Below are 21,588 nucleotides of genomic sequence, written 5' to 3' on the forward strand. Positions count from 1 at the left end.
CTGTACAAGAAAGTGACGAAGAATGGACCGAGTACTCTATTTCGGTAATGTTCTCCAAGATTCACATCTGCCAAGACTGCAAAACAACGCTGAGATCTCCACCACGACTATTCCCGTGAGCGCCCTGCCAATAGAACTGTAGTTTCTGGTAAGTCGCCGTCGTTTCCCCCTACACTCGGCAATGCTAGATCTGTCGTTTAGTGGAAGCACAGGTAATCATTTGTAGAAACGCACGAGAATTCTGTAATGAATAAATTATTTACTAGATCCGGTAGGATAGTGTGTCCCCCTTGTCCCCCTTGTAAACGCCTCTGTGTAATATACGGACGTTGTGGTTATACCCACAACATAACACCATACGAGAAATAAAGGTTCTATGGTGTGAGAGTATCGCTTGGGAATTAATATAGCAAAGTATAATCAGGAGAATACCTGATAATGGTAAACCACACCAACTTAAGTGTGGGATCAAACAATTCGACATAGGTTAATAATCAGTGGCCGTCGAACTTCTTTGTTTAAGAGCCTATATTGACACTGTAGGGCAAAACATTGGCCCGCTTACGAAAGGGGGCGGGGATTCTTGGTGGACATTCAAAGAAAAATTCAATTTTCACGGAACCAAGGGTATTGATAGCTTACAATTTAGAAATTTTGAATCTATATGTTAAAAGTTATCACACCATATATTTTTAATTGAAAAAGAATATCTTATATTGGAACCACATCCATTTTTCAGAATGATTACATTACTGATTAGGTTTCTGTACCGAAGCGGATACTGTGGCCAGTGCCATTTGCACCAGGATGCCGTGTTTGTTTTACTATTTTGGTGACACATTTTGTAGGCATATTCACGCCCCAGTAGCTGAAAGAACTCCAAGGGGATGCAGCAGAACACTTCCAATCTGGCTATTGTGTTGCGTCAAACAGAACAGGGACGGTTTTAAATAATGTAACTTAATTACCAGTAACCCAAAATTTTCACAAAGAGACAGGATGGTGGATGATAGTTTTATGTTTAAAGGGTTTAGAAATCAGTTTTATCTGCGAGGTTTTGGAAGTAACTAACTCTTATCGGGGTAAACACCTTGGCCACTTTACACGATCCTGCGCCGTGTTAAAGTTACTGATCTATTCGTTAGGAGAAGCTATCAAAGCGGAAGACGTTCAAACATTGACGTAAAAAACTATTACTCTCCATCCAAGTGAGGCAACAAGAAAAATATAAATGACTTGTCTTACCCCAGGCGGCTAACAAAAAGCATTTACTGAAAAATAATTGTACAGTCTTCCTTTGTCAAACTCACTGACAACAATGGCTATGTATACTGTAAGTAATCTGACCACTTTTCGGTAGAGACCAGGGTTTTTCAATGCACAAGATACGCAACATCCGCTTTCCCCCCCCGGTCACTTATACTTATTCACACCTTCCCCTACCGATATTAATACTAATTGGGAACCAATGTAATTAAGTGTTATATTAATAAGTGACTGCAATATCACAATGACAAATGTTAACCGAATGTTTTAAATATTCTTATGGTCATAGCATTGTCTTACAATACGCTTAATTTGATTTCATATTAGTTGTTACAAACACGCACCACAACTGAAGATAGCCGTCTAACACGCATTGACGAATCCATGCTACTTGCGCGAGACACTTGTGCTACAGCGGTCGATCGTTCTAGTTGCGCGCGGTCGTGAGTTGTCACCGTTGGAAGACATTTCCGCCCCCTCTCACTTCTAAACCCACAGTGACCTAGCAACATACCAATGTTTTTACATAAGCGGTAAACTTCGCTTAGTTTAAGGCCGAATTGATGACAAAATTAAGCACACATTGAAATATTTTTCTCTAAACAGTTCTGTTTATTAAACACTTAGAAACTTTAAGTTTACTTTTTGTTCTGCTATTATTTGTTAGAAGCTTACTGTTAGCTAACCACTGGCGAGAACCGAGGGCTGCACGAACACTTGATTCGAGACGCATGTGGCCTGCAAGCGCCGTTTGATGACCACTGCGTCAACTAGTTTCAACATATGAATGATCGTGGGACACGACGCCTCTTAGGTCAATGCTATTTCATGTGTAATTGGCAAGGGAAAAGAGGTATCAGCATATTGATTGCGGCAATCACGTTCAGAACTGAGACCACCCCAAAATGAAGGAAGAACTATGAATTATTTCGTAAGTCCCATGAAACTTCACACACATTTGAACATTTTTGAATTACTTCCAGGTGTGACACACAAAGGGAACTAGGAAAAGAATGAGTGGAAGAATCAGGAGTTGCTGAAGTTTGGGAAATCAGGAAACTAAGTTTTAAAGCTCAACCATAAAATTTTATTTGCTGTTTTATACACTATTCTGTTTAATAAACATTAAATTAGCATTTAATTTTACTTTTTATAAGAAGCACTCTTATTTAAGTTAGTCTCATTAAGCACTAACGCAACATTAACAACTTTACTATCAGAGAATGATTAAAACTAATCAGAGCAGTTACAGCATTTAATGCTATTCCTTAGATTGTTCCGCTTTGGAAGACAGACTCTCTGGAACCGGCGGACTGGGGAGTTGTTTCTTCACGGTTTCGGCGGCAGCGGCGGCGGACTCTAGGGCAGCGACAACGGTGGTAGCTAACGCAGAAGCTGCTGATGGCTCGGAGGATGAGTGCGAAGACTGCTGCTCCGCCTGTCTTGCTGGCGAAGTTGATTTGGATGAAGCGAGAGAGGGAGTCTGGTCCAGATATGCTCCGATGAGAGGCAGTCTGGACAACACCCAGACGGTGGCGCCGACGGAGAACAGGGTTACATTCGTGGCGACATGTAGAACTTTTCTCGTCAGAGTGCGAGCGTTGCTCTGCGGTGGTTCCGTCACTGATGTTTGCTCCTGTACCTGTGGAGCTGTAGAAGACATTTGTTAATGAGGATTAATCCGTAAATGTAAGTCACTCTACAAGTTTGTAAGTAGAGGATCTTATCGCTAGGAAGCGAGTCAAATGGTGTGCTATCTGGTAGGCACACGTTTAACTAACTTTGAAATTAATTGAAGATCAAAATTGAGAAGTCTCTCGCATTCACATTTAATATGACATTTTAATTAATACAGTCAGTAATGCCCGACTAAATCCTGCTAGGAGAGATCAGCTCCCTGCACTGCGAAGTCGTGCAAAGACTCCGTTAATTATAATTAATGGTTGCGATCATGATGTGACAACTAAGTCAACAATACACTAATATCAAACTATTATATTTTTCAAAATACAGATAAAACTTCGTTAAATATCGGACGGCACTACAATGGCGGCCTACCGCTAGACGAAATAAAACGAGAGAGAGAGAGAGAGAGATCAAAGCATTGTCTCATCTTCATGGCCTATGTTACGGCGATTATAGCTTTTTGGGTTTTGTTAATTACATCTATATTTGTGTTTTGATGATATACGTTCTTTACTATTTGTTCCACGTCGCGCACACATACAGTCTTGAAATAATTTATAATCCACACGTTTCCATAACAAACCTTACTTTCTTTTTTTCCAAATATCAATTTATGTGACGTACCGACACGTTTCAATGTTATTTCTGCGGTTTTAAGCAGGCACCTATGTTAATTGTGGGCATAAACTACTGGATTTCGTACTTAACCAAGTTCGCTGTATTAAGCGAACCAAGAAAATTAAATTCACCTTTGAGCAATTAAAGTTACTAGAAACTAATTTCAGGAAGCTTCGTAAATTTTAAATTTATGTACTGCTACACTGCGATCTGTAGACCGTAATGTAAGTGAAGTTTGGCTTTGTCAGCCACTTTTGCTGGTTATATATATATATATATATATATAAGCCAACAGATTGAAGAATCAGAGGAAAACATATAGGCAAGACGTTAACGGGTGGTAATTAGAGTCTCAAAATTTCGTACCGCAGTTTAATTTTGCGGCGTTGTGAACGCGAACTCCAAGACAAAGACCAGGGGATTTTGAAAATGTCAAGAATGTAGTCAGACGACATGCGAATTCCGAAAGTCGGACAGTTACGTCGCATTGTCAGATTGCGACATGGTTCTGGAATTTTTGAAGACAGATTTGTCCTTCGAAGTTTAGTTTACGGGATTGTTCCTGAAAATTCAGTCAGGAATCATTCACTTGACGACAGGCTTTAAGACAATTTCACACAATACGAGCCAAAGGAATTAAGTCCCGAGACGGTAATGTTAATGGTTACCTTCTCGCTAGTCGAAACTAGCAATTTTATTGCTCAAATCTGAGGTATCGTTAGTTTTTAACTATGCACTATATTCCATTAAGTGGCGAATTCATCGGTGTTTAAAGTACGGAATAAAGTAATTTGTCGAAGTTTCCCTAGAGAACTAAATCTAGGAACTGACTTAGGATTTCTTGACCTACTCGTCTTTACCTTGTACTCCTTTAGATTTAGTATCTTCAATGTATTTTTCCATTTCTTCCATCCACTTATCCAAAGTGACCACCAGCTTCCTGTACATCTGGACGACGCTTCTTGTCGCGTTACGCGTCCGCGTCTTGCCGTTGTTTACCATAAATTCAATTTTATCAACGACGGGAGAAATTAGGTCACTGAATGCTAACTTTACAGCCTCTGATACCTGCAACAACATTACCGCTCAACATTTATCTTCACTTTGCAGGCAAGAAGTGGTAGGAATGGATGTCGTGTTACCTTAGTAGGTGGCTGCCTGACCACTGGTAGCTTCTTTTGCATTTCTTCCGCCAGCTCGCTGGCTGCCAGGTCAGCTATACGTATGGCAGGGTAGAACGTAGACAGAACCTTCTTCGACCTTTCACGGAGAGCGGATACGGACTTCTCAGCGAGATTGAAGCTCCAGCTGAAGATTCGATTAGAAGTTTTCAGCGACCCGTAGAATTCTTCAGCCTTCTTAACGGTTGTGGTAATTATAGGCCACTCTTTCAGAATGTGGACTGTTTTCAGCCCATTTGCACCCGGATCATGATGCTGAGTAGAAGCCGCTTCAGATTCCGTTCTATCTTCTGGCCTGAAGCTTGTAGAAACGGAAGGCTGAGGTTCTGACTGTACTTCGAGATCAGTTTTTTGGGCCATAGCTTCTGCAAAAAAATCATTAATGCGATAAAGGTTTTGAGGCTAAAATTTAGAATCACATGTGCACTGAGTAGTTTCAATGTCAAGACTTTTTGAATGTCTAGCGCGATATGCTATTTAGTAAACGGCAAACTTTTTGCCACGAAGAACGGCGGAAAGATCTGCGAAATCCGCTTCTTCTACGACTGTAGCCCCTCGCACTGAGCAAACATTGAAGGAGTGTTTGAAAAAAAAAAAATATAATTCGACGACGGCAAGAAAATACCTTACTACCCACTAAAACTTTGAAAGAAATTGTTGCACGCCACTTACATTTAATTTACACCGGCGCGAAGCTGACCAATCTCTGAACGTTGACAAATGAAGAGAAAAATGTTAACATTTTATGTTAAGGTTCAGTCAGACCCAAGGAACTTATTTTAACAAGTTTGACACAACATTCCATTATTTCCATCAATAATGGATGGATGTATGAAGTTTAGCAGTAACAAACACCGTTATTAGAATCTATGTTTAATAAGTACTGTAGTGGAACAGTTAATGTTCCTTTTATACTATCAGCAGTATAGAACTGTTATAACTCGGTAGACAGGTTTCAATACCCTATTAAGAACTTCCACAAGATCTGTTTGGTTATTAGATCGTTTATGATGTTTAAAATTAAAAAAAAAAGATACGAGTAATTCTATCAGGTTTATTTTCTGCCGCAAGAGAGTGTTAGAACAGAAACCTAATTAAATCAATGCATTTATAGTCCGAAAGAGTACCAACCTATCTTAGAATGATAATATTGAACCCGTGTATCGTTACAATTAATCACCACCCACAGATGACCTACTATATTGATCTATAACTACAGACATACACATACTTACCACTGCTTCTTAGCGGACTGTCTGAATTACAACGCCAAACTGCTGAGGTACCATCAGCGGACGTCGGAATATATCGGAGGGCAGTGTGATTCACGAAAACAGCACCAGAGGGCATTGGTGGTTTTGGATTACGTCCTATCCTTACGCTTTATCGCTGTGACAGAAGTTTAAACATTTGAAAATGAACATTTTCTTCTAGTGGTTTTGCTACCAATAACAATTTTTTCCCTGCAAATAGCTATATTTACAAGATAGACACTTCTAAACGCACCTATACACACATAACAACCGACCGACCGATAAACTGGGCATATGTACGCGATTTCACCGACCGACCGACGAACTTCGTACACACCCAACAAACTGTGGCTTCTGTAGCGCTGTCGCGCCAACCGCCAGAGTAAGGTTCCGTTTTCTGTCACTCAAAAATGGTTCAAATGGCTCTGAGCACTATGCGACTTAACTTCTGAGGTCATCAATCGCCTAGAACTTAGAACTAATTAAACCTAACTAACCTAAGGACATCACACACATCCATGCCCGAGGCAGGATTCGAACCTGCGACCGTAGCAGCAGCGCGGTTCCGGACTGAGGTGCCTAGAGCCGCTCGGTCACTGCGGCCGGCTTTTCTGTCACTGCGCGCGGGATTAAATGCTGTTCTAAAATACGTGACGGGGTGTGAGGAGGACGAAACGCTTAAGGACAAAGTTTCTGGACAAATTTAAAGACTCCAGCTGTTTGTTGGACACGTCGGGAGAAGAGTATAGCAACATATATGCAAGAAATTAAGCGCTTTTTTTAATTGTTTAAAGGAATCCATAATGCTTTCGTGCGGCAGAGAGAGAGAGAGAGAGAGAGAGAGAGAGAGAGAGAGAGAGAGAGAGAAAGAGAGAGAGAGAGAGAGAATGGAAGTCCGACGGCCTTCTGTATTTCTGTTTTTAGGTTCTATTTTCGTTGCTTATTGGAAATTGTATTAGAAACGGAAATATGACATTCAGTGGACGTTAATTCCTAAAATATAATTGCCTTACTGTTAAAAGTATTAGAAAAGTTTAGTCTTTATCCAAGTTCTCTGCTATGAAGAAGAGAGAGATATTTTTTACAATACTAACAGTTGTTAAATGATTCATTTCTTATGTATCTGTTGCTGTTTTAAGCCGGCCGCGGTGGCCGAGCGGTTCTAGGCGCTTCGGTCCGGAACCGCGCTGCTGCTACGGTCGCAGGTTCGAATCCTGCCTCGGGCATGGATGTGTGTGATGTCGTTGGGTTTAAGTGGTTCTAAGTTTAGGGGACTGATGACCTCCGATGTTAAGTCCCATAGTGCTTCGAGCCATTTGAACAATTTTGTTGTATTTATTAGATGATGTGCGCCACCACAATGTGCAGTTTTACTTGTTCGAATCTGAAACGACTCTCTTAACACAAGTTAAGTGATGAAAACATAAGAATGTGTCACCTAAACTGCAACAAATCAATGCAACAGTTTCACAGTCGCAAAGTTTTCTCTGTGCTCTGTCAAAACATATGTTTTTAACGTTTTCAAATTTTTCCGTGTGTAGACCGTTAAATCCTGCATATGTCCAAGCAAATGTGAACATGTCCTGGAATTTTGGAGAGCGAAGTTGATTATGTGTGAGTGCCTGAACTCTGATAATTGTCTGAAAGTAAAGAATTAAACTTTTCACTCCAGGGAAGACTTGAACCAAGGAGCTCTCGTTCCGCAGCTGCTCACGCTAACCACGGGACCACGGCTCTATTGTACTCACATCGTCCTTGATGGTGCCTATGTTGCCCATGGACTACTCAGTTTGTATATTTTGCTTATTTTTTCATAGTTCCATACAACTTCTTCACGTTTTCTCGATTGATCTGTGTTCAGTTTTTCAAGGCCTATCCACTGTGCCAACTTTTAACTAAATTTGAGGGGGGTGCGATGGGGAGGTTCCCTTGTTAGACAACTACGAAGAACATCGGCTCCCAATTGTTTTAAACAGCGACTTCTTTGCCTCTTTGGTCTTGTTACTTCTAAAACAGACAAGCAAAACTCCCGTTTTTGTTTCTGTGTAAAACTAAAGGACTCCCGTAAGACATAAAAACAATGAATTTGAAGATAAGCAAATCACAACAATAGGGCGGTGCTGTAATGACTTCAGTGCAGGCGGTCGGGATGTGTGTAGGCTGCCACGAAATTAGATGGTCGGTCGGTCGGTTGGCCGATAAGTTGGTATGTGTGTCGAGGTCTTTAAGTTCTTCCGCTATACGTCAAGAGGGCGCATCAGTTGGGCAGGCTCGATTTCCAGGTGGACCTGCAGTCCAGAGAGGCTCGCGAGGTAGACATGTGCCCCCAGTGATGACCGCAGCGCCATGTTGTAGGGTAAATAACCGTTGCGTTTGTCTCCAGGCATCATGATGTGCTACCTCGTTGCCCTTGATTTGCACAGCATTGATTTTACGTAAAAGATTCAGAAGTGCTATACGCCTTTGCTAAAGTTAAAATATATGCATGGTTTTCTTTGTGGTTGATACTCAAATATGCAGCCATATCAAGGTAAATAACTATTACAATTGGCGAATGTTTGTACTTAAAATATTAGCGGAATTAGCTTGGAACCGGCTGAAGGGTCGACATAGTATAATTTTAACCACGGTTGTTATGGCAGGCGTCAGCATAAAATGTCAGATTTTCGTCTTTGCTTTTTCAACATTTGGATGGAGTTACGCGTCATGTATGTTTCACATCCTGATGAAGTAGGTTCGGTTAAATGTTGAAGCTAAAATATTTTAAAGTTAAGCCGCATCATGGTCATCTTTTCTGTCGCAACCGACGTTCCAACCGCTGTGCTGGGATCTTCAGGATCTTCTAGTGTTCATATAACCGGTAAAAATGATCTCTTTTTACTGATTAGATGAACACCAGAAGAAGATACCAGCAGAGTGGCTGAAACGTAGATTGCGCCACAAGAAATTGAAGAGGAACGTGACGCAACTAAGCAGCTTAGAATATTTTATCTTCAATGACAACCTTTAATTACCTTGCCATACAGGGTTACGAATATTGAGGATATAGGAATGTGCTCGCAGAACTAAAGTATTCTGACACGCCGGAAACCTTCAGATTTCTTGTACAGTTTATGAAATGGGGCAGGGCAGCTGTTAAGCAGGTTCATGCCTACGTTTTAACGTCAGTGTACCGCGGCGGGAAGATAGTGTCGGTATACGGTTGTCCAAAATATTAAAAGCTCTAGTAATTTTTTATTCAATAATACTCCAGATTCTTCAGCCTGTTAACAGATGTGTTTCACGACTTCAGAAATTCTGAGAAGTACTGCTACTTCTCAGCGTTTACCGATGCGAATGTGCCGCGTTCGACTTTTACTGTCGATGAAAGTGCCTTGAGGGCACCATAAGTCTGAAGTATCTCCTTCATTGGCGTAACTCGGCCATTGATCCCATTGCTGCATATATTCTCAAGTGTCCCCTCTACATCATTTACATAGATAGTCTGCAAATCACATTTAAGTGCCTGGCAGAGGGTTCATCGAACCACCTTCACAATTCTATATTACAGTCTCGCACAGCATGAGGAAAGAATGAACTATCTTTCCGTACGAGCTCTGATTTCCCTTGATCGTTCCTTCACATTTGGAGTAGAAAGTTGGTGATTGGAATTTCGTGAGAAGATTCCGTCGCAACGAAAAACTCTTAATGACGTCCATCCCAAATCCTGTATCATTTGTGACTCTTCCGTATTTCGCCATAATACAAAACGTGATACCTTTCTTTGAACTTTTTCGATGTACTCCGTCAGTCCTATCTGGTAAGGATCCCACACCACGCAGCAGTATTCTACAAGGACGGACAAGCGTAGTGTAGGCCATCTCCTTACGTCTTTTACATTTTCTAAGTGTCCTGCCAATAAAACGCAACATTTGGTTAGCCTTCCCCACAACATTTTCTGTGTTCCTTCCAATTTGTTGTTCGTAATTGTAATACCTAGGTATTCAGTTGTATGTACGGCTTTTAGATTGGACTGATTTATCGTGTAACCGAAGTTTGAGTTCCATTTAGCACTCACGTGGATGACCTCACACTTTTCGTTATTTATGGTGAACTGCCACCTTTCGCACTATTCTGATATTTCTTCTAAATCGGTTTGCAGTTTTTCATCTTCTGATGACTTTAGTCGATAAACGACAGTGTCGTCTGCAAACAACCTAAGATGGCTGCTCAGATAGTCTCCCAAATCGTTTATATAGATAAGGAACAGCAAAGGGCCTATAACACTACTTTGGGGAACGCCAGAAATCACTTCTATTTTACTCGATGACTTTGTCAGTTACTACGAACTGTGACCTCTGACAGGAAATCACAAATCCAGTCACATAACTGCGGATATTCCATAAGCACGCAATTTCACTACGAGCCGCTTGTCTGATAGTGTCAAAAGCCTTCCGGAAATCTAGAAATACGGAATCCATCTGAAATCCCATGTCAATAGCACTCAGCACTTCATGTGAATAAAGAGCTAGTTTTCACAGGAACGATGTTTTCTAAACCCATGTTGACTGTATATCAATAGACTGTTTTCTTCGAGGTAATTCATTATGTTTAAACACAATATATGTTCTAAAATCCTGCTGCATATCGACGTTAGTGATATGGGCCTGTAATTTAGTGGATTACTCCTAATACCTTTCTTGAATATTGGTGTGACCTGTGCAACTTTCCAGTCTTTGGGTACGGATCTTTCGTTGAGCGAACGGTTATATGATTAAGTATGGAGCTGATGCATCAGCATACTCCGAAAGGAACCTAATTGGTATAGTCTGGACCAGAAGACTTGCTTTTATTAAGTGATTTAAGTTGCATCACTACTCCCAGGCTACTTACTTCTACTTTACTAATGTTGGCAGCTGTTCTCGATTCGAATTCTGGAATATTTACTTAGTCTTTTGTGAAGGCATTTCGGAAGGCTGTGTTTAGTAACTCTGCTTTGGCAGCACTGCCTTCGATAGAATCTCCATTGCTATCGTGCAGAGAAGGCATTGTTTCTTGCCACTAACATACTTCACATACGACCAGAATCTCTTTGGATTTTCTGCCAGTTTTAGAGACAATTTCGTTGTAGAAACTGTTAAAAGCATCTCGCATTGAAGTTCGCGCTAAATTTCGAGCTTCTGCAAAATATTGCCAATCTTAGGTATTTTGCGTCTGTTTGAATCTGGCATGTTTGTTTCGTTGTTCCTGCAACAGTGTTCTAACCTGTTTTGTGTACGGAGGAGGATCTGCTCCGTCGTTTGTTGATTTGGTATAAATCTTTCAATTTCTGCCGATATGGTTTCTTTGAATTTAAGCCACATCTGGTCTACACTTATATTATTTGGAATGAGTGGAGATTCTCTCAGGAAGACGTCAACTGAATTATCTGCTTTTTTGAATAGGTATATTTTTCGCATATTTTTCGAGGATTTGGGGATTGCAATATTTAATCTTGCTACTGCAGCCCTGTGTTCACTAATCGCTGAATCGGGTATTGATGCTCGTTATCAAATCAGGCTTATTTGTTGCTATGAGGTTGTGTTTTCACAACCTTTTACTATTCCCATGGGCTCATGAACTGCTCGAAATAATTTCCAGAGAATGCGTTTAACACAATTTCGGATGATATTTTATGCGTACCTCCGGACTTAAACATGCATTTTCGCCAACATTTCGAGGGTAAATTGGTCACCACCTATTATCGTATGAGTCGGGTACGTGTTTGAAATCACTCAGGTTTTCTTTGAACCTTTCAGCAACTATATCATCTGAATTGGGAGATCGGTAAAAGGCTCCTATTATTTTATTCCGGTTGTCAACAATAACCTCTGCCCATACTCACAGGCAGTATCTACTTAAATTTCGTGACAAGATAAATTACTTCTGACACCAACACACACGCCACCGCCAACCGTGTTTAGCCTATCCTTTCGGAACACCGTTAGGTTCTCAGCAAAAATTTCGATCTGAGCTTATTTCCGACTTTAGCCAACTTTCAGTGCCTACGACGATTTGAGCGTCAGTGCTTTGTGTTAGCGCTTGTAGCTCTAATACTTTCCCAACGCAGCTACGAAAATTTACAACTTATACCAATGGCTCCTGTATCTACGTTTTTACTGTGTTCAGCCCTCTCTTCTAACAATAGTGAGCCAGTATGGAGCGTAAATGGTGTCACACTGCCGTTTGTTGGTATCGTGTTCACCTCCACCTCAAGAGTTACTTAGGTGAATCAGTATGTATGAAATCAGTATTTAAATATGGTAAATTGTTATATTTATGTGGAAGAAATCATGAAAGTTAAGATTTGTGGAATTAGCGGATTTTTCATTTCTCATTTATAGCAACTTTTACATCCATCTATCATAAGTTTAAACCACAGTACTCTAGAAGACTATTATAGCTTCTGCATTTCGTGTTAATGGAATTCGTGGAAAAACGCGTATTCACAAGGCTTTGCAATATGAAGTGCATACAACAAATAATTAGACCATCCTTGATAGTTCCACCTCAAACCAATAAAGCTAGAGTACTGACATGCCTTTTACGAAAACATTTTACTTGAAAAATATTTCAAAATCGACACTAACTTGAGCCATCGACCTAAAACGCCTGCTGTGATTACACTCGCCCACCGAACCCGCTCGCAAACTGTTACGTGTTGTTAGCCGAAACCGGGAAGTTGCGCCGATTGGATGAAAACTGTCAAGCTAACACGAAATATTCATTTAAAAAAGTCAAATCCAAATAAATGATACAACGCTGCGGAAACCCACTTGTAAGTTTGAGAAATGTTTTCAAATTATTTGTTTCATGTATGTATCCAGAAGGTTTATTTACTTAGCGTCCCGCAACCTTCTTCTGATTAGAGCAACTAAAACCAGACAACGTTCAAACTTTGTGAATACCTCCTTGCCACTTTAGGCCTTTACTTATGTCGGAGTGACTCAGCGAAGTATGCGCACATCATGTACGAATAACGTTAGTGTTGTGAAGTAGTCGAAAGCATAAGGCCATATTGTCTGATAAACTTGCGTAACAGGGAAAGCCCAGTTCGAGCAAACTATCAGAAGAGTAGGCCAATGTTTCCTTCAGGTGGTCACCATATCAGTTCAGCCATCTGACACCAAAATACTCACAAAGATATCCCAGCCGATGTGATCGTAATCTCGATCTGTTAGTTAAACTAAGCGATATAACCAGCCAGCATATATTTCGTTAATGGAATCGGTCCAGATTAACAGTAACCTATTAGTTCACACTGTGAAATAATTCCTGTGAATACCTGCGAAAATTAAATTACGCGGATACCGTCTGCTTAAAAGAGCGTATGGCCTTTGCAACCCTAAAGTAAAAGAATAAATCTGGAAACTAACGAACACCGGAAGTCCTATAGTGCACGGTTTTTTCCGTTATCTAGAGAGCCTTATTGTGTGGCCATAGGTGAAGTCTCACGTGATTGGCTGATCAGATGCAATCTGTTTCGTCCGCAGAGGTCTTTTGTTCAGTGCTTTCGCAATGTTTTTCCGTTTTGGAATATTGTTTCGAGGGTGATGGAAATGATTGAAATTGCCGTTTAGAGTAAGCATTGTTTGTATCTTGGATATCTTGTGGATTTTATGCGTGTGGACTTAAATGTGAGACTTTCACCCGAGCGCGCTTTTCGAAATTCAAATAGTAACGCATTCGTGAGGAAACTAGTAATATTTTGAAGCAAGCACGATAACATTTGTAAAGTATATATTTAACTATTCTTCAGATAATCAGAAACAGCAGGGTGTCCTTTTCTCGCGAAGACGATTTAACGTATCGTCGATGGCAGTAGGTCTTCTAATGCAGCTATGTTTCGTTTTGCAGGCGATGCTGCTGCTGACACAGCTGTAGTGGTTTTTGTCACTAGATACTGCTTTAATTTTTGCAGGTACAGAAACTGTTAACTCTTAGACATTTTTGTTGTTCCTTTTCTGTTGTTTCTGGGTAATCAGGTGGGGTAAATTGGGGTTGATTCATAGAGGTTCAATGGCTGAAGTCTGGTAACAGTAGAATTAATTAGACCATTTCACTACTTAACTAGTTGAGATTCGTTGTTGGGGCACATGTAAGACTTACCGCTTTCGTTTGGGTTATCCGTTGTTTCGGAAATCATTTCCTTACAGCTCGACGCTGCTAAGAAATAGGCATCTGGTGAATCATTATGCAGATACTTTCCCCTTCTGAATCTGTTCCATAAGAACCTCTAGGGGTTCTCGTCATTATTGCGTGCTTCTTCGCTTTACTCTAACTCCAGAACTTTAACTACGTTCCTGTAAATGTACCGCCCACTAAATATCATCCGCCTTAAAATCTGCACTTTATTTAAAATTTCGTATATACGACGAGCAGGTTTCACGAAACTAAATCTTCCACTCATTACTTTACTGCTGCTGTAAAGTACCTTACGTTAATCTTTTATATTAAGACATAGAACATCACTTTGCTTTGGTTTCGGCATTACCGCTTGTATGTTGGTTGGATTATTAACGTTTCACCGTAATTGTAGATACTGCTGAAATAATGTCCACTCCAAACAAGCGTCCAACGGAGGACTTTTGGATGTGTAAATCGCCTTAGCAAGTCATAACGTCTGTTATCAGACATCTGCAGATTTATTGCCCAAATTAAGATATTTTTATTGCAGTGTACTTTCCTTATTGATTTATTACGGATCTCAGACAGGCTTTTCATTCGCTAATCTATTCATGAAAGTAATTGTCAGCATCCGTGAATGATTCTACAAGAACATCGTATCCATACTTCTCGCAACATCTACAAAAATACGTCGCGCGCCGGAAACAGACAACTAATTTCATTTTGTCTGACAATGTACATTTCGTTTTTAACTTTCAGATCTTAAGCTTCTAGTATACGCATAAATTTCTAGTATACTTTCGTAATAGTGCAGGGATTTCCCCTGAACGAGCGTGAAAGTAGAAATAAGAGGTGCCCGAATAGTTAGTCTTTGTATGAACTGCGTGTACCACAAGTTTAAAGAGCGGTATGCTGATGTATCGGCCCAATATATCGAAAAAACTTTTACTAATATATTATTCTCAATTCCGTCTCATTTGTTTGTGACAGCGGGAGTAAGGGATATTTGAATGTTTCGCAATATTGGCAAATATTGTTTCGAAATTTGAAATTGTAATTGTGCCATTCTAGGAATCGAAACGGAGCGCTGCCTCAGATAGTAAACTATTCACACTTGCTCGCGAACAGTTTCAAAGTTATTTATTCACCGCCATCTCATGACTCCGTTTTAGGTGTTCTTAACTGGGATGCTTCAGGTAATTTAAAGTTATCGTTACATCCGTAGTTAGTAAGATAGACCTGAAATTTTGCGTACGTAAAGAGAGCTACATTTCAATGGAAAACTGTGGCAAGAGACCAAGGATACATATTTCACCAACAATTTTTAACTTTTTCTTTTTAAAATCAGGAATTGAAATTCTATAAATGCAGTCAGTCTGAAATTTTATTGTAATGTCATAAGATAGGCTATAAAATTACTTAACTACAATCATTAATTTGTTTAAAATTTTATTATTTACAGGGTTCTGAATAAAATTCTATAAATCAGAATTTAACTGAGGTTATATCCTTGGTTCCTTTGGGACAGAAACATGTTTTGGACGATCCTGAAAATTTAGTAACATTAGTTCATTTTTTAGAAATGATTTCTAATGTGAAATACATCGAACTGAGAAGCAGTTTAAAGACTTAGCTCATATACTTCAACATGTAACAGGCTTGCTTGCCTATATTTTTAAATTCTCCATGTTCATACTCTTCCTCCAGGTTTCTTTTCTTCCCCTTCTAATGTCTGGCCTGTACTTTTAGATTAGTCGCCTGTCAGTTTTGTTGATCCCTCTCTAATCGAAGATGTAAAATTCTTTTGTAGAAAACACTCTTGGTTTTACAGCAACTCTTCAGATCTTCAATTCTACCGTTATTTCCCCCATTGAAACGTAAAATTCCGTCAGACATCCATTTTCAGCACATGAAGCCCACAGAACGTCCTTGACCGTCTAATCAAAATTATTTAAGCTTTCATTCGATTTTTTTGTTTTCGCATGAAGAGACTTCCTCAGTAGATTAGGTTCTGGTAGAGTGTGATAACGTGAATGTTTCATTTACCCCAATCATCTACACAGGTTATCCGCTGATGCTTGCTCGGTGGATATCTTTTGAAAGAAAAATGTCCACACAAGCTTCATTGCATCTAAATTTTCTCTTTTTCCTAATAGCTCTCCTGTAACATAGCTGAAGAGAAATTACCTTGAGTAAGCCTGCCGTTTCCTCCTAGCTTTCCTTCCTCAAGCGCTTCATATATTTCCTTTAGCAAGCGGCAAAGTCTACCACCAAGCTTCTTTTAGCGTGGCCCACACAACTTTGAGTATTGTGTGGTTTATTATCTATTACAGCTCTGAAAGAGCCCCATCACCATTTCCGAAATGTCTGAAAAGGTGGGAGTGGCTGCGAGCGCAAACATTTTAAAATTTTAAAGGCACTTATAATGTCAATATCAACATAACGTTTATACACAACATAAATTAAACTCTGTAAAATGAGAAATATTTTTGAAAAAATAGAGTTGAGCTCTAATCCATAGCGTCCCCCCTCAGAGGTCTTCGCTGTGTCCTTGCTCTGAGCACTAGCCTTGCATGAGTTCCTTTGTGGATCGCATGTACGGAGAGAAATAAATGGCAACTTACCACCTCGTTTGTCCCTGAGGTATGTGCTACCAGTACCTGCGAGAGGTGTAATCGCGCTCTTACACACAATATTAAGTTGCCACGGTAGTTCATCGTAGCGTATAAGACTAAGAATCAGGAAAATATCTGAAACAACTCTCTCATGCTTTGAAAATGGCAAAATTGGCTATTGCTGAGGAACACGGGTTGCACAAAAATTTCGGACTTCTGCCGAATGAAGATTGAGGGAGACGAGACGTAATCAAACGTGCGCTCACTGTCTAGCGATAAATTGTTCAAAAGGTATATACCTACTTAGATTCCTGAGACATGGCTGTCGTTTTACAGGTTTGTACGCAACACTGTTTGATTACCTAAATGTTTACCTTTTGCGTCTATGGAAGGTTTGAGAAGCGTTAACAACTGAATGGTTGTCGTACAGTGTTCAGGCAGCTTAGTTTTCCTTAACTGCGCGTGATGACACTCCTAGGGAAAAGTGAAGTTCGTAGCACAAGCTGAAAAGTGGCACGCTTGTCACAGATATCCTGACTCATAGTAATTGCAGCATGCACATTGAGATCTGATGGGAAACATTTCTTAACTCCTAAAAATCCCTAGGTCCACCGTTTCCCATGTGATAGTGAAGTGGAAACGTGAAGGGACACGTACAGCACAAAAGCGTAGAGGCTGACCTTTCTGCTTAGCAAATTCTTTGCTGAGTGGTGAGGCTTACAGTATGTTAACGGCAATCAATAGCTGTTAACTTAAGACTTTATACCTGCAAAATATAAAGCATGTCAAAAGGTTGTCAAACCAGTTTTATCACTGGTTGCCTTTTGAGACGTCAAAATGCTGTTGGAATTTGTGATTCGGTATCACACGCTGGTTTTACCGATAAGTTAGACGTTTGCTTTCACAGATCGGAACGAATACAAATGGCCTATGTTTGGGTACTTGTTTGACTTAAATTACAGCTAAATAAGACAGCTAAGCAGGAAAATGAAATATTTTTTCCAACTAAAAGACAACAAAGTATGTACATAGTTCCTCGTATTTTTGCATTGGTACAACTATCTTCGTGGGAAATACTCTGGACGCCCTGTTAGGTTTAAATACAAACTGTGTGATCATGCAATCTCGAGGTTTATATGCAAAGAACATATGTAATTCGTATTGCCCGTAGCGTTGCTAGAATAAATGGCTCTAAAAAACTTAAGTGTAATGGTTACAAAATGAGTCACATTAACTAGAAATAAATTGATTTTTGTTGCAGTCTCTTAAACACAGTGAATTGGTTTTATTCCATCCCTGTCTATCCCAAGAACTGTCCACCACAACTATTCGCGATTCGCATAATATAGATAACGCGACGATTCATAAAATTTGTCTTATTACGGTCTACAAGAGCAATTTATGAAACCCTCTGAATGGATATTACCGTAATGTGAAAACAAATTTAGATATAAATCACTTGCGGAAACTCGGAGAGTTTACCATCTTTACGACAAAATGGGAGCCACAATGCCATGTCAAGCGTCATGGTTGCAACTTTAGCTAATGGAATCAGTGGTGAAAGAAACCATTTCTCTGAATACTAATGTGCAGGATCCGCTAGTGGAAGAACAAAAAAGGCCGGACAGAATGTTAATCCTTGCTCGTAGTACGTTTATTACCTTCGTTTATTTGAAAGTGAATCGAACATACTGATATTCCTCATAAGTACTTAAGTACAACCATTAGCATTACATCCACATAATTACTCTGCATTTCACAATTAAGAATGTGGGAGAGGGTTCATTGAACCACCTGCAACCTATTTCTCTACCGTTCCACTCACGGACGGCACGACGGAAAATGAACACTTCAGTCATTTCCAAGTAAGCTCTGATTCTTATTTCGTTAGTATTTTCGTTTCTCCTCATGTATAAATATTTCAACATCCTGGGGAGAGAGTGGGTGACTGAAATTTCACGAGAAGATTCTGCTACAACGAAAAACGCCTTTGTATAAGTAATTGCCACACCAATTAGATTATCATATACGTGGTACTATCTCCTCGGTTTCGTGGTATTAAGAAATGTTCATGCTGTCAAATGTATATTTCGAAGCTACACTCTAATCAAGAGTATCCGGACACCTGGCTGAAAATGACTTAAAACTTCATGGCCGCCCTCCATCGGTAAGGAATTCAATATGGTGTTGGCCCACCCTTAGCCTTCATGACAGCTTCCACAGGCATACGTTCAACCGGGTGCTGGTAGGTTTCTTGGGAATGACAACCCATTCTTCACGGAGTGCTGCACTGAGGAGAGGTGCTGATGTCGATCGGTGAGTCCTGGCACGAAGTCGACGTTGTATAGGATTCAGGTCAGGACTCTGTGCAGGCTCGTCCATTACAAGGATGTTACTGTCAAGTAACCACTCTGCCACAGACTGTGCATTATGAACAGGTACTCGATCGTGATGACAGATGCAATCGCAATCCCCGAATCGCTCTTCAACAGCGGGAAGCAAGGAGGTGCTTAAAACATTAATGTAGGCCACGCAAAAAACAAGGGTGCACGCGCCCTTCAATGAAAAACACAACACCACACCATTACACCGTCACCGCGTTTTACTGTTGGCACTACACACGCTGGCTGATGACGTTCTACGGACATCCGCCATACCCACACCCTGCCATCGGATCGCCACATTGTGTACTGTGATTCGTCGCTCCACAAATCGTTTTTCCACTGTTCAATCGTCCAATCTTCACTCTCCTTATTTACGGGCGTGATGTGATGTGTGGCTTACGAGCAGCCGCTCGACCATGAAATCAGTTTTCTCACCTCCCGGCTTACTGTCGTAGTACTTGCAGTGGATCCTGAAGCAGTTCAGAATTCCTGTTTGTGCTTGCCTGTATAGATGTCTGCCTATCGCACATTATGACCGCCCTTGAACTGTCGGCCGTCTCTGCCAGTCAACAGACGAGATAGGTCTGAGCACTTTTGTGCTGTACGTGTCCCTTCACGTTTCCACTTCACTATCACATCGGAAACAGTGGATCTAGGGATGTTTAGGAGTGTGGAAATATCTGGTACAGACGTATGACACGAGTGACACCCAATCACCTGACACGTTCCAAGTCCGTGAGTTCTGCGGAGTGCCTCATTCTGCTCTGTCACGATGTATAATGACTACCGAGGTCTCTGGTAAAGAGTGCCTGGCAGTAGGTGGCAGCACAATGCACCTAATATGAAAACGTATGTTTTTGGGGTGTCCTGATACTTTCGATCATATGGTGTATTTACTTGGTTCATTAATGACAATAAATCACTGTTCGTCGTTGAACAGTAAAAGATATCATAACAACGCATTTAATTTCTCAGCTGTCGAAGTGCGTCTCACAGTAAATACCTTGTTGATTAACCTGGAAACTTTAAACGTCAGGAATACTGAAGCTATTAAGATACGTAACATGTAGGATTCGTTGAATTAGAGTACTGCTAAATCACACATATATTCGGATAGTTTGCCGAAACCAGGATACGGGAAATTTTTTTCCTGGCTTGAAAAGAATACTCAAGTTTTCGAGCCAATAAACGCCTGTAGAAATAAACAAGCATTTTGCACAGACGTGAAGGTTCTATGGGCATCACATGATGCTGATAGGCTGATAAGACTCTACGAAAACCGGTTAATTCAGTAAATCTTAGGTGATTGGTTAAAAACGATCATCTCTCGCTCTATTGTATCGAGACATAACTAAACAATATTCTCCGTAATCCCATACACTAAAAAGTGCTTCAGAAATCATAACATACTTACAATATAAGAACTACTTCCTTGAAGAATGGGAGTTACATTTTACGTATCCATCTGCAGTCTTTAAATGGATGTCAGAATATGCTTTGCACAATGGGTGGAGGAATATTTTATTTTGCAAAATAAGTAATGTTGAAACCACACAGCTGCATTATACTTCCAGGTTCTAATTACATTATTACTTACAATCATCCTTCGACCAAGCAAAAGCCGATGTTGCACTGACTATGGAGCAGTACTTAATAAACTAATATTCTGAGCACGTTTTACCAATTTCGTTCCGTAGACATTTATTAATCACATCCAATTTAAATGTAAAGTGGCTTTTATACAGAGAAGATTGCTTAATTTATTATTTGTTAAATTAGTCATATTTCGGGTACTGCCATCAGATCCAGATTTGAAACTTACGAATAAACGATAGTCTGTGTAGTAAAACACACACACTGAAGGCGCGTCAGCTCACATATCGTGGAGGGAACTATTTGTATTTGTGACAGAAACTTTAACCACGACATTCGGGAATAAAGAAACAGTTGGGTAATGTTAGATACAAATATTCATTTTTTCTTCCCCATTTTTATAGCGAGATTTGAAATTGTTTTACAAGTATTCCAACTAGTAGAGATAGTCCCTCATTGTAATGACCAAGATCGATTGGAATAAATTTTCCTTTGTTTTTTGCACATTGGATTTGGTCTGCTAGCTTGTACTTTGGAATCGCGATATAGCTTATTACCTCAACTGATCAAGATACAACCGGCCGGTGTGGCCGAGCGGTTCTAGACGCTTCAGTGTGGAACTGCGTGACCGCTACGGTCGCAGGTTCGAATCCTTCCTCGGGCATGGATGTGTTTATGTCCTTAGGTTAAGTTTGAGTAGTTCTAAGTTCTAGGGCACTGATGACCTCAGATGTTAAGTCCCATAGTGCTCAGAGCCATTTGATCAAGGTATCTGGTCTTGTTGCGTCTTCATTGCGTTTTGTAACCGTGAAAAAAATGTTCAAGAGTTCTTCATAAAAAGAGAAAA

General features: G+C 40.2%; 1 protein-coding gene across 1 annotated transcript; it reads right to left on the minus strand.

Annotated features, from left to right (window-relative positions):
• Nucleotides 1-2,527: 2,527 nt before the first annotated feature.
• LOC126455772 (uncharacterized) lies at nucleotides 2,528-5,111 on the minus strand. The gene is made up of 3 exons (XM_050091540.1): nucleotides 4,713-5,111; nucleotides 4,431-4,638; nucleotides 2,528-2,916 (listed from the first exon to the last, which is right to left on the minus strand). The coding sequence occupies exons 1-3, from the start codon at nucleotides 5,109-5,111 to the stop codon at nucleotides 2,528-2,530; spliced, it is 996 nt and encodes a 331-aa protein (XP_049947497.1).
• Between the last annotated feature and the right edge of the window lie 16,477 nt (nucleotides 5,112-21,588).

The sequence above is a fragment of the Schistocerca serialis genome, chromosome 1 (assembly GCF_023864345.2).
Source record: "Schistocerca serialis cubense isolate TAMUIC-IGC-003099 chromosome 1, iqSchSeri2.2, whole genome shotgun sequence".
In the NCBI taxonomy this organism is placed as follows: Eukaryota; Metazoa; Arthropoda; class Insecta; order Orthoptera; family Acrididae; genus Schistocerca; species Schistocerca serialis.

Excerpts from the sequence above, each read along its gene's own strand:
- LOC126455772 (XM_050091540.1), bottom strand. The coding sequence starts at position 5,111 with ATGGCCCAAAAAACTGATCTCGAAGTACAGTCAGAACCTCAGCCTTCC. Across the intron at positions 4,639-4,712 it reads TCAGGCAGCCACCTACTAAG|GTATCAGAGGCTGTAAAGTT; the intron begins GTAACACGACAT and ends ATGTTGTTGCAG. Across the intron at positions 2,917-4,430 it reads TAAATCTAAAGGAGTACAAG|CTCCACAGGTACAGGAGCAA; the intron begins GTAAAGACGAGT and ends TGTCTTCTACAG.